This window comes from Triticum dicoccoides, chromosome 5A (genome assembly GCF_002162155.2).
Source record: "Triticum dicoccoides isolate Atlit2015 ecotype Zavitan chromosome 5A, WEW_v2.0, whole genome shotgun sequence".
In the NCBI taxonomy this organism is placed as follows: Eukaryota; Viridiplantae; Streptophyta; class Magnoliopsida; order Poales; family Poaceae; genus Triticum; species Triticum dicoccoides.
The window spans coordinates 673603565-673615033 of NC_041388.1; the positions used below are offsets into that span (position 1 = coordinate 673603565).

Sequence of the window (11469 nt, forward strand, 5' to 3'; positions counted from 1 at the left end):
ATTCACTGGTCTCAACAAACACACCGCAAAAGAAGATTACATCGAATAGATCTCCACAAGAGAGGGGGAGGACTTTGTATTGAGATCCAAAAAGAGAGAAGAAGCCATCTAGCTAATAACTATGGACCCGTAGGTTTTAGGTAAACTACTCACACTTCATCGGAAAGGCTATGGTGTTGATGTAGAAGCCCTCCGTGATCGATGCCTCCTCCGGCGGAGCTCCGGAACAGGCCCCAAGATGGGATCTCATGGATACATAAAGTTACAGCGATGGAATTAGGGTTTTGGCTCCGTATCTGATCGTTTGGGGGTACGTAGATATATATAGGAGGAAGGAGTACATCGGTGGAGCAACAAAGGGCCCACGAGGGTGGAGGGCGCGCCTGGGGGGTAGGCGCGCCCCTACCTCGTGGCCTCCCTATTGGTTGCTTGACATAGGGTCCAAGTCTCCTGAATCTTGTTCGTTCCAAAAATCACGTTCCCAAAGGTTTCATTCCGTTTGGACCCCGTTTGATATCCCTTTTCTTCGAAACCCTAAAATAGGCAAAAATAGCAATTCTGGGCTGGGCCTCCGATTAATAGGTTAGTCCCAAAAATAATATAAAAGTGTATAATAAAGCCCAATAATGTCCAAAACAATAGATAATATAGCATGGAGCAATCACAAATTATAGATACGTTGGAGACGTATCACTTTCCACCGTTCTGTTTATTATGACATGCTCCATGATTGTCATATTGCTTTGCATGATCATGTAGTTGACATCGTATTTATGGCAAAGCCACCTTCATAATTCTTTCATACATGTCACTCTTGATTCATCGAATATCCCGGTACACCGCCGAACGCATTCACATAGAGTCATAATTTGTTCTAAGTATCGAGTTATAATTCTTGAGTTGTAAGTAAATAAAAGTATGATGACTTTCATTATTAGAGCATTGTCCCATGTGAGAAAAGGATGATGGAGACTATGATTCTCCCACAAGTCGGGATGAGACTCCGGACGAAAAAAAGAGGCCATAAAAAAGAAGAGGCCATAAAAATGAGAGAAAAAGAGAGAAGGGGCAATGTTACTATCCTTTTTCCACACTTGTGCTTCAAAGTAGCACCATGATCTTCAGGATAGAGAGTCTCCTATTTTGTCACTTTCATATACTAGTGGGAATTTTTCATTATAGAACTTGGCTTGTATATTCCAACGATGGGCTTCCTCAAAATGCCCTAGGTCTTCATGAGCAAGCAAGTTGGATGCACACCCACTTAGTTTCTTTTGTTGAGCTTGCATATATTTATAGCTCTAGTGCATCCATTGCATGACAATCCCTACTCCTTGCATTGCCATTAATTGATGGGAATCTCCATAGCACGTTGATTAGCCGCGTCAATGTGAGACTTTCTCCCTTTTGTCTTCTCACACAACCTCCATCATCATATTCTATTCCATCCATAGTTCTATGTCCATGACTCGCGCTCATATATTGCATGAAAGTTGAAAGAGTTTGAAAAGGCTAAGTACAAAACAATTTCTTGGCTTGTCATCGGGGTTGTGCATGATGGGAGCATTTTGTGTGACGAAAATGAAGCATGGACAAACTATATGATTTTGTAGGCATAAGCTTTCTTTGGCTATGTTATTTTGATAAGACATAATTGCTTGGTTAGCATGCTTGAAGTATTATTATTTTTATGTCAATATTAAACTTTTGTCTTGAATCTTTCGGATCTGAATATTCATGCGACAATAAATAAAATTACATTGAAAATTATGTTAGGTAGCATTCCACATCAAAAGTTATGTTTTTATCATTTACCTACTCAAGGACGAGCAGAAATTAAGCTTGGGGATGCTTGATACGTCTCCAACGTATCTATAATTTTTGATTGTTCCATGCTATTATATTATCTGTTTTGGATGTTTAATAGGCTTTATTATGCACTTTTATATTATTTTTGGGACTAACCTATTAACCGAAGGCCCAGTGCAAATTGTTGTTTTTTTTGCCTATTTCAATGTTTCGCAGAAAAGGAATATCAAACGGAATCCAAACGGAATGAAACCTTTGCGAGGATCTTTTTTGGAGCAAGCTCCACCGACCTAATTCTTTCACCTATATATACTCTTATACCCTGAAAACATCCAGGGAGCCACGAAACAACTTTTCCACCACCGCAACCTTCTGTACCCGTGAGATCCCATCTGGGGACCTTTTCCGGCGATCTGTCGGAGGGGGATTTGATCACGAAGGGCTTCTACATCAACACCATAGCCTCCCCGATGATGTGTGAGTAGTTTACAACAGACCTTCGGGTCCATAGTTATTAGCTAGACGGCTTCTTCTCTCTCTTTGATCTTCAATACAAAGTTCTCCTCGATGTTCTTGGAGATCTATTCGATGTAATTCTTTTTGCGGTATGTTTGCCGAGATCAGATGAATTGTGGGTTTATGATCAATTTTATCTATGAACAATATTTGATTCTTCTCTGAATTCTTATATACATGATGTGATATCTTTGCAAGTTTCTTCGAATTATCAGTTTGGTTTGGCCTACTAGATTGATCTTTCTTGCAATGCGAGAAGTGCTTAGCTTTGGGTTCAATCTTGCAGTGTCCTTTCCTAGTGACAGCAGAGGTAGCAAGGCACGTATTGTATTGTTGCCATCGAGGATAAAAAGATGGGGTTTATATCATATTGCTTGAGTTTATCCCTCTACATCATGTCATCTTGTCTAATGCGTTACTCTGTTCTTATGAACTTAATACTCTAGATGCATGCTGGATAGCGGTCGATGTGTGGAGTAATAGTAGTAGATGCAGAATCGTTTCGGTTTACTTGATACGGACATGATGCCTATGTTTATGATCATGCCTAGATATTCTCATAACTATGCGCTTTTCTATCAATTGCTCGGCAGTAATTTGTTCACCCACCATAATATATGCTATCTTGAGAGAAGCCACTAGTGAAACCTATGGCCCCCGGGTCTACTTTACATCATATTGGTTTCCAATCTACAATTCCAGTTTCTTATTTATTTTGCAATCTTTACTTTCCAATCTATACAAAAATACCAAAAATATTTATCTTATTATCTTTATTAGATCTCGCTTTTGCAAGTGGCCGTGAAGGGATTGACAACCCCTTTATCGCGTTGGTTGCAAGGTTCTTATTCGTTTGTGCAGGTACTAGGCGATTTGCTTGTAGTCTCCTACTGGATTGATATCTTGGTTCTCAAAAACTGAGGCAAATACTTACGCTACTTTGTTGCATCACCCTTTTCTCTTTAAGGGAAAACTAACGCATGCTCAAGAGGTACAAGTTAGCGACGGCGGCACCATGGAGTCACCGGCCACAGAGAGGGCCATGGCCTCCGCAATTGCCGCCTGGTAGGCGACCTCCTCCACTTCGACCGCTTCAGGCTTCCGTCATTCCTCGTTGATGGAGTTGGCGAAGGCCTCCGCCAGCACGAGGCTGGTAGGGGCCAGAGGTGGACGGTAGTGGATTAGCCCCTCCTCCCCCCGCATGCGTGGACTAAAAAAGGACGCTTTTACTGGCTGACGCGTTGGCCCGATGTAGGTGGTCGCCATAAATCTGACCGCGGGTGGTAGTTGGGCGGCCGTCAAGTGGGACCGTGGCGGACACGAAGGGGACACACGTCGTGTACGTCCGCGCCGACGCATTTAAGGCATAATTTTTGGACGAAAATGGGTCCACGCGAAAGTGAAGCGAACGGTTTTTGAGAATAGATCGACGTGTTGGGCCAGCGTTTTTGTTCGCAGCGACCCATATAAGTGGGCGAACAAATTGGATCGCCCTGTTGGAGTTGCTCTTAGAATGATGGGGTTGCTGCCAGCAGCAAGCAGCAAAAAGGGAGGTTGGGTCAGCCGTCGACGTTGGCGCTTGTGCGGGGGCTTTCAAGGTGGGTGTTCATGTGTAGCAGGGGAACTACTCAAATATATAGTTTTTCGCCTAATTTTATCCGAACGATACAAAAATGGTCAAAAAAAAAGTAAACTAGATAAAAAAGCAACGTAAAATAATGAAGACATGCACTGCTGGTCGCCACCACCTCACCAAAGTCCACCTAATATCAAGAAAACGAAAAAAACTACTCCCTCCGTTCCCAAATATAAGTCTTTTTAGAGATTTCAACAAGTGACTAATATAGAATAAAATGAGTGAATCTACACTTTAAAATATGTCTACATACATCCGTAAATTGTAATCCATTTGAAATGTCGAAAAAGACTTATATTTAAGAACGGAGGAAGCACGACTAACCTTGTGAAAAGCCTTTCGTGTTCCAAGCTAATTAACATGTTGCAAGTGGTGTCTTTTTCTCCATGGTTACACGCAAAGTTTGCATTCATAAGCATCATGTTACGAGGCAAAAATCTGACCCAATCCTTTCCGGGAAGTAGTAGTGGTTCTGTATAGATGCAAATTCTGTTTTTCATAGCGGCCTTGTATTTTAAACCAGAAGGAGTGGTACTAATAAACACTCTACCAGTTGAGCTAAATTAACATATACCTACAAATTATGCTATTTAAGAGCATCTTTAATCGTCCCCTAATAATAGGGATGTCAAAAGAAATTACAGCTTTTGGAAATTAGACTTATCTATGCATCACCAAAAGGTCTTAAAGTCCCAAAATACTTTTGGGACTAATCAAAAACCAAAAAATTCTGTAATAGGTATCCTTACCTTATTAAACCCCTCTTCCCGCTCCTGAATTTCGTAGTGGGCCCCACACCTATTTTCGCTCTAATCTCTCGACGTAATCGCGTAGTTTTCCATAGCAATCCCCTCCATAGGTGTACCATTGTTCATGAAAAACCGCCCCCCCTTCCCAAAAGATTGGCACAATGTGATCATTCCAATGTAATAAAAAATTGCGAGAGGAACATTTTGGTTCCAACTGTTGCCGTGATAGGTGCCAACCCTCTTTATTGATATTATCTTGCTATGCTATCACTTATTTGGTCCTCCCCATGCTCGCATCCGACATGCCTGCTCCCTCCCCATGCTCCCATCCGTGCTCCCACTTCATCCTACGGCTGTCTTTTTTCCTTTTTTCTTTCTAATCTAATCATCTCTCCCCTGATTTTAAGGGGGTGGGGTCAGGCTTTATTTTGTTCCAGTCAAATCAAGCCACGTATGCGGGAGCATGGATGGGCGCACGCACGGGGAGCATGCAAGTCTCGTCCACAATGCCTGATACTTATGCTATGGCGAGATGTTGCATGATGTATGTCGATGTCTATCATATGAGCCTGCTAGTTTTCTTTGACGTGTTGACAATAAAGAAGTATTGATCTTGTGGTCAGTTGGTTCTTACAAGCATGTTATTACCAAAGCTTGGTGGATCCATGTGTGTAGACATGAAGCAATGTTTACTACCTCCGTCCAGTTTATTAGGCCCCCTTTTATTTTCCGCCAAACTTTGACAATGAATTTGAACTTATAAAATGCAAATTATATTTCATAATAATTATACCTAGAAAACTTCTATGAAATAGAAATCCATCACTATAATTATATCATATGCTTTACAATATTTTAGTCAAATAGATGGTCAAAGTTTGACCCAAAATATGAGGGGGTCTAATAAACCCGGACGGAGGGATTACTTGTTAGTGTATGTACACATGGTGCTTAATGCAGAGCTTGCAAGGATTCAACTATCTGTTTGGTTCTAATGACATACGACATGTGCCATCTATGCTTCATGCCACTCATGTTATGTTTAATGGAATGCAAGCATATTATGATATGTCACCACAATTACTGAGTATTTGATCTGAAAATTAGCATGCCATCCTTTGCAAATGTAGATGTGATATACCTAGGGGGGCCACACCAAGAGATCTCGATGGGGCTAATACTTCTTTCATCAACGTCTATGTAGGATGCACGACAGACCATTCACTGTGCCAATACATCTTCATGTTCTATCTGTTATACATGTTTTACTTAATCACTATAGTCAGATTATTGTTTGTTATAATTGTGCTAGGTCATCACAGGCAAAAACGGGTTCTCGAGTAGCATGCATTGTGTCCTCTTGGTCTGAAGAATGTACTCAGAGCTGTAGTGGGAAGTATCAATATCAAGAAGTTACTAGGGAGCATCTACAAATGTTATTGGTTTAACATGAAATTCAATTTCACTCATCGTTTTTTCAGTTGAGAGTTTGCATCCTCGTGGATGTTTGTCTCCAGTTTGTATCGCTTTGGATAAGACCATAAAATAACGATCTCAGCCCAATATATGTGCAAGTCAGAATGTTACTAGTGGTGTAAAATGCACACAGCACGGTCACACAATTCTCCAAACATGGAAGGAATCAACGGACCACTGTGTGCACAGTACGAGAGGTACTCGTCAGGGCTGGTTCATATGTGCCCATATGTGTACCCAATTCTTGACCACTGTTCGTATAGCCCAGGACAAAACTTGATGAACAATTGTTGTCAGGAAACAGCTAAACATACGCAAGAAACAAAAAGCTGTAACAGTGCCCAACCAAATACTCCTACAACAACAGATTGGTATCTTTTCATGTCGGCCAAATCCCAATACACCACTCCATACATTGATATATACAAGCATGCATTACACTCACGGACACACACCCAACTATTACAATCTGGTCGCAAACAGCTGAACTTTAGATAGCACTACTATTCAAAATTTTAACATAAACACTACATTAATTCATGCAGATATTTTTGAAAACAAATCAAGCAAATATATGCAAAGTTGCAAACACAGAACTCACGGACGGTTGCAAAATTACAATTACAAGCAGCTTGTTGTGCATGTGCTTGATGAATTGGCGTGCTCGATAGATCTAGAGACACCTTCCTCCATAGCCTGCACTCGTGAACAATGCCTGCTTGATCTCGTCGGTGCTTGTCACTTGGCTCCTCCCTTCCTCCTATATACACGCCACAAATACCATGCATCGATTATCGAATTATAACAGAGAAAAATGTACATTCGGGCAAGAAATTAATTGAAAATTTGCTCCTCCAAAAAAAGGCACACGATTAGTTCCTTACTTGTGAGCATGATGCCTGCATGGCGAAGTCGCCGAAGCAGCTGACGACGCACTGCTCGATCTCCAGCCCCAGCACCTCCAGCGCGCTCACCGTCGAGATCAGCGCGCCGGGGCTTGTGGCGCAGCAGATGTCGATCCTCGTTTCGCCGTCGCCCTGCTTCTCGATGACAAACTGTGATAACAATTAGTTCAGATTTTATGTCTGGATCCTTTTCGAAAAAAAAGATTTTATGTCTGGATCCTGTAATTTGATCAGCTGCCTGCTGAGATAAGTGTTTACATTGGTGGAATTCCTTGTCGGCATCTCCTCGCTGCTACCGCTGGAGAAATTCTTCCTGGTGTTCAGCAGGTTCAGCTCCTCCGGCGTGGAGCCGATCTCCTCCTCAAGGGTTTTGATCCGCTCGGTTAGCTCATTCACGTAGTCTATGGTGTCCCCAAGGATCGAGGTCCTATCCATCTACAGATTGATCGATCGATTGAATTGATCTAAAGATGTCAATTGATGCTAGTCGATAGAAATTAATAAATCAATAGCTAGGTTAATTAACTAATTAGGTCATAGGATAATACGAGTTGCGACTTGCCACACACCTTGGTAATCTTGGGCACGATGGAGCGGAGCATGGAGAGGCGGTCGTTGAGACGCTTCCGGCGCCGCCTTTCCGCCATGAGGTTCTTGGACGTAGTGCCGCCGTTGAGCTTGCTTCTAGCGTGGGCGCCGGGGAAGACGCCCCTGATTATCTCCGGGCTCTCCCGGGCGCCTCCTGCTCCGAACACGAACGGCACCGAGGACGACGACGCCCCACCACCGCGATGCAGGTTGCTGCCGCTCGGATCGTCCTCCGCCATGGCGTCGTGGAGGGGATACTGAGCCAGCGCCTGGCCGGCAGCGTGGACGACCCCATGCCCATGGACGCCGCCGACGCAGCTCCGGTAAGGGTTGCACACTTCGCTGAGGCAGTCGAAGTTGAACTCCTCGTGCGAACGGTGAGGAGGTGCGGAGGGCGGTGGCGCCATGGGCTGTTGAAGAAACGGCCCGGCCATGTCCGTGCCGCTGCTCGCCTCCGCGCCCTCGCCGCCGTAGAAGAGGAGGTCGCTGGTCGTCATCATGCCGCTGCCCGGGTACGCCTGCCACGGAGCCGGAGCCGGCGGCAGCGCCTCCTCCCGGCGCAGCGACATGAGCTCGTCGAGGAAGGACTGCTCGTCAAGCTGATCCATGCCGCCCAAGTTCTAGACTTCTAGTAGTAGGTATACCAGCTCTGGAATATGCTTGCTTCCCTTAATATCTCCCCAGAGAGCTTGCGCAAACTCCTCACGCTTATACTCCCAAGACCTAGCAAGCAACGCGCCCAATAGCTAGCTAGCAGCTAGCTAGATTCCAAATGTCAGTGTAGTGTAGGGCTGGGGATCACGGAAGGAAGCAACCTGAGAGTTCAATGCGGTGTGACAAACCCAAGCGACAATCATTCCTTGGCATCAACTGGCTAGTCACTGATCTTTGGTGTGTGGTCACGGCTGCACCGGGCAGAAAATGGCGAAGCTGTCCCTGAGAATGGAATGGAATCTCCCCGTTATTTTAACTCTTTGGGGGCTTTGGGTGTTCGTTTTGTTTATGCGTGTGTACTTAGGGGCCGGATCGGAGGGGGAGTAGGCATTGGGAGTAATAATCAGCGATCTTGTTGAAACTTGTTCTTGTTTACTAGTAATGATGATGAAATGAAAGCGACGGAGCTGCTACGACGGGACCTGTAGTTTGTACGTGCGGCAATTGCTTTTGCTGGTGAGGACGCGTCGATCGCGTGCACCGCCGGCGTTTTCGCTGGGTAATCCAGCCGTCGATCGGTTAATCACGCCGCTCGGTTGCGTGCGTGATGAGTCCTGAAAGGTCGATTGGATCGTACGTGGGGGTCTCGTTGTCTGGGAGATTTAGGGAGTACTACTACTACTACTTAACTAGTCCTCGATCATCTTGATGAGCTTTCGGATCGATCGTGACTCGTGCATGGAGACAAGCAAAAACAACGCGCACGCACTACGGACCAGAACTGCTTGCCGATCGACCCATCGATCGGCCCTGCACGCATGCATTACTCCCTCCGTTCCAAAATATAGCGCGCCCACGCTTTTCGAGGTTCAACTTTGACCATAAATTTAACCCACGAGACCGACTGCGGCGGGATCAAAAATTATATAATTAAAAACTTTTTTTGAATACGAATTCATTGGTATAATTTTTTCGCCCGCCGCAGTCGGTCTTGTTGATTAAATTAATGGTCAAAGTTGAAGCACGGAAACCGAGGACGCGCTATATTTTGGAACGGAGGGAGTATTATATTCGTGTCTCCGTGCACTTGATGATCCCTGTCGCCACGGCCGGTTGGTCCCTTGCGCAAACCATTTATGCAAGTGCGCAAGTACCGGCGGCTGCACTGCAACAAATGTCCAAACGGAGATGCTTTGCGTACGCGCATGATCCAAGGCCTGGCCTGATGAGTCTACCGCCACGGGCAGCGGCAGCTCACAGCACACCCGCGGACCGCATGGCGCGAGCGGGCTGGGCGCGCATACGTGCAGCGCCCTCGGGCTCACGGGCGCCGGGACAGATTGGAGAGGATGTCACCGTGTCAGGGCGCGCCGATCGATCAGCTGCGCGCGGGTGCTAGATCCGCGGCTGGTTTTGCCCCGAAAAACAGCGGCGCGCGGTGACCGCGGCGGCACGCGCTCTCGCCCCGCCGACGAGACGCAGCCGATTTTAGAGCGTTGCCTGTAGCAAGGAGCCAACGGGGCCGAGTCACGGAAGGAATTGGGTGTAGAGGTCTTGCTTATCCGCGTTGTGCATACGGGCTTGCTATAGCTGGTCGTCGGTCGATCTTGTTTCTTCTACCACTCCTATTACTAAACTGTTTAGTGGGGGGTGTCCACGGCGGGCAAGCTACGATGGGATCGGGAGCAAGGTTTTGGTTACTGGTCGAAATTTTAAGATTTTCCATGGTTATCACGTATTTCCGTGCCCCTCGGTAAATGGCCATACCGAGAAAAAATACCATTTTTTAATTTTTTTTGAATTTAAAGTATGTAGGATCTAATTAATGCCATGCGAGTTGGTTCTGGCATGTTGGTAGCAATCTAGTTCCTGTTTTGAGAGGACTCTGATTTGAATATTCGTTCATTCACTTATTTGAATCCAAAATTCAACTATAAAATTCGCTCGAAGTATTCTCGGTAACCATGGTAACCACATTTACCCGTCCCTCTCGATAAAATTGCGGTAACCAAAACCTTGATCAGGAGTACGTATGATCTGGACGCGTCGGAGCTATCTCGGTCCGGTCGGCCGGGCTGCTGGCGAGCAACCGGAGTACTGGTTATAATCATGTGCATGCTGCTCGGCGACGAACCCAAGTCTTTGCATGTCCATCCGCGCCGCGCGTGACGAGTGCTGATAGATCGATGGAATATGCTGGATTAAATCGTGGGTCTCGCTATCTGGGAGATTTTAGAGGGGATTAGGTAATCTTTCACCCGGATGAGCTATCAGCTACATGCATGTGATGTGACGGGGATGATGCAAGGAAACAAAAGCGCTGTGTTGATTGCTCATCTCTATCTGTGCAAGATTACGATGTGAAAATAAGACTGCTTGTCGGGCATGGGATGGATGGAGTAGTTTTTTTTTAATAGACACACTCAAAGGGCATCTTAGATCTGATTATCATCGAGGAAAATAAAGACCAGTATACTGGATAAACAACTGGACGAAAAACGACCAGTAAATAATAAAATTACATTAAAAAGCGTACTAGTCTTCTTCTTTCTCTGATTGTACGCCGCTCGCCGGAGATTGAAAATTGCAGTAAACCAACAGCAAAGAAAAACTACACCTGCAAACGCCCTCGTCACACAAGTCTTTGAAGACCGCAATTGCCACTCGTCTCTTGAGACGAGATCAAAAAATCGTTGAAGCAGTATCAGCTGGAGCATAAAAAATCGTTGAAGCAGTATCGGCTGGAGCATCACCCCAAACAGAACAGGCTTGCAATTCATCACCACCAGCTCAGAGAGTTGGAGAAACCGGGTTAAGCCACAGACCTACATAGAAGAAGATGTCGTAGTCGCCACACCAAATGCCAGCCACAAGCGCTCCTTGAAAGACACACGAACTGCCAAGATCTGAAGGGAACCAACCGATCTGGGGACACAAACTCTCACAGGCCTTTCGCCGGCGCCGGATCGGACGTCGTCGAGGTAGGGAGAGACCGGAGAGACTTTATTGCAACACGCCATCGTCGCCATCACCTCGTCGATGTCACCGGAGAAACAAAACCTAAGAAAAATGAAACAAGACAGACAGGTCCCCACTCCTCTTGCTGTCAACGAGGCCGCCAGACGGGAAAGAGGAG

At 45.5% G+C, this 11469-nt stretch overlaps 1 protein-coding gene across 2 annotated transcripts; it reads right to left on the reverse strand.

The window, feature by feature from the left end:
- Positions 1–6601: 6601 nt before the first annotated feature.
- On the reverse strand, positions 6602–8447 carry LOC119304029 (transcription factor bHLH93-like). 2 transcript variants are annotated; one of them, XM_037581195.1, is made up of 4 exons: positions 7661–8447; positions 7350–7526; positions 7071–7223; positions 6602–6946 (listed from the first exon to the last, which is right to left on the reverse strand). In XM_037581195.1, exons 1-4 carry the CDS (start codon positions 8285–8287, stop codon positions 6860–6862), a joined length of 1044 nt encoding a protein of 347 aa, XP_037437092.1. In that variant the 5' UTR covers positions 8288–8447; the 3' UTR covers positions 6602–6859. The 2 variants fall into 2 exon arrangements, with proteins under 2 accessions (XP_037437092.1, XP_037437091.1); XM_037581194.1 differs by having other exon boundaries at positions 7071–7241.
- Between the last annotated feature and the right edge of the window lie 3022 nt (positions 8448–11469).

Coding starts and splice junctions, on each gene's coding strand:
- LOC119304029 (XM_037581194.1), bottom strand. CDS start 8,287: ATGGATCAGCTTGACGAGCAGTCCTTCCTCGACGAGCTCATGTCGCTG. Junction 7,527..7,660: donor TCGTGCCCAAGATTACCAAG/GTGTGTGGCAAG, acceptor ATCAATCTGTAG/ATGGATAGGACCTCGATCCT. Junction 7,242..7,349: donor CGACAAGGAATTCCACCAAT/GTAAACACTTAT, acceptor TTGTTATCACAG/TTTGTCATCGAGAAGCAGGG.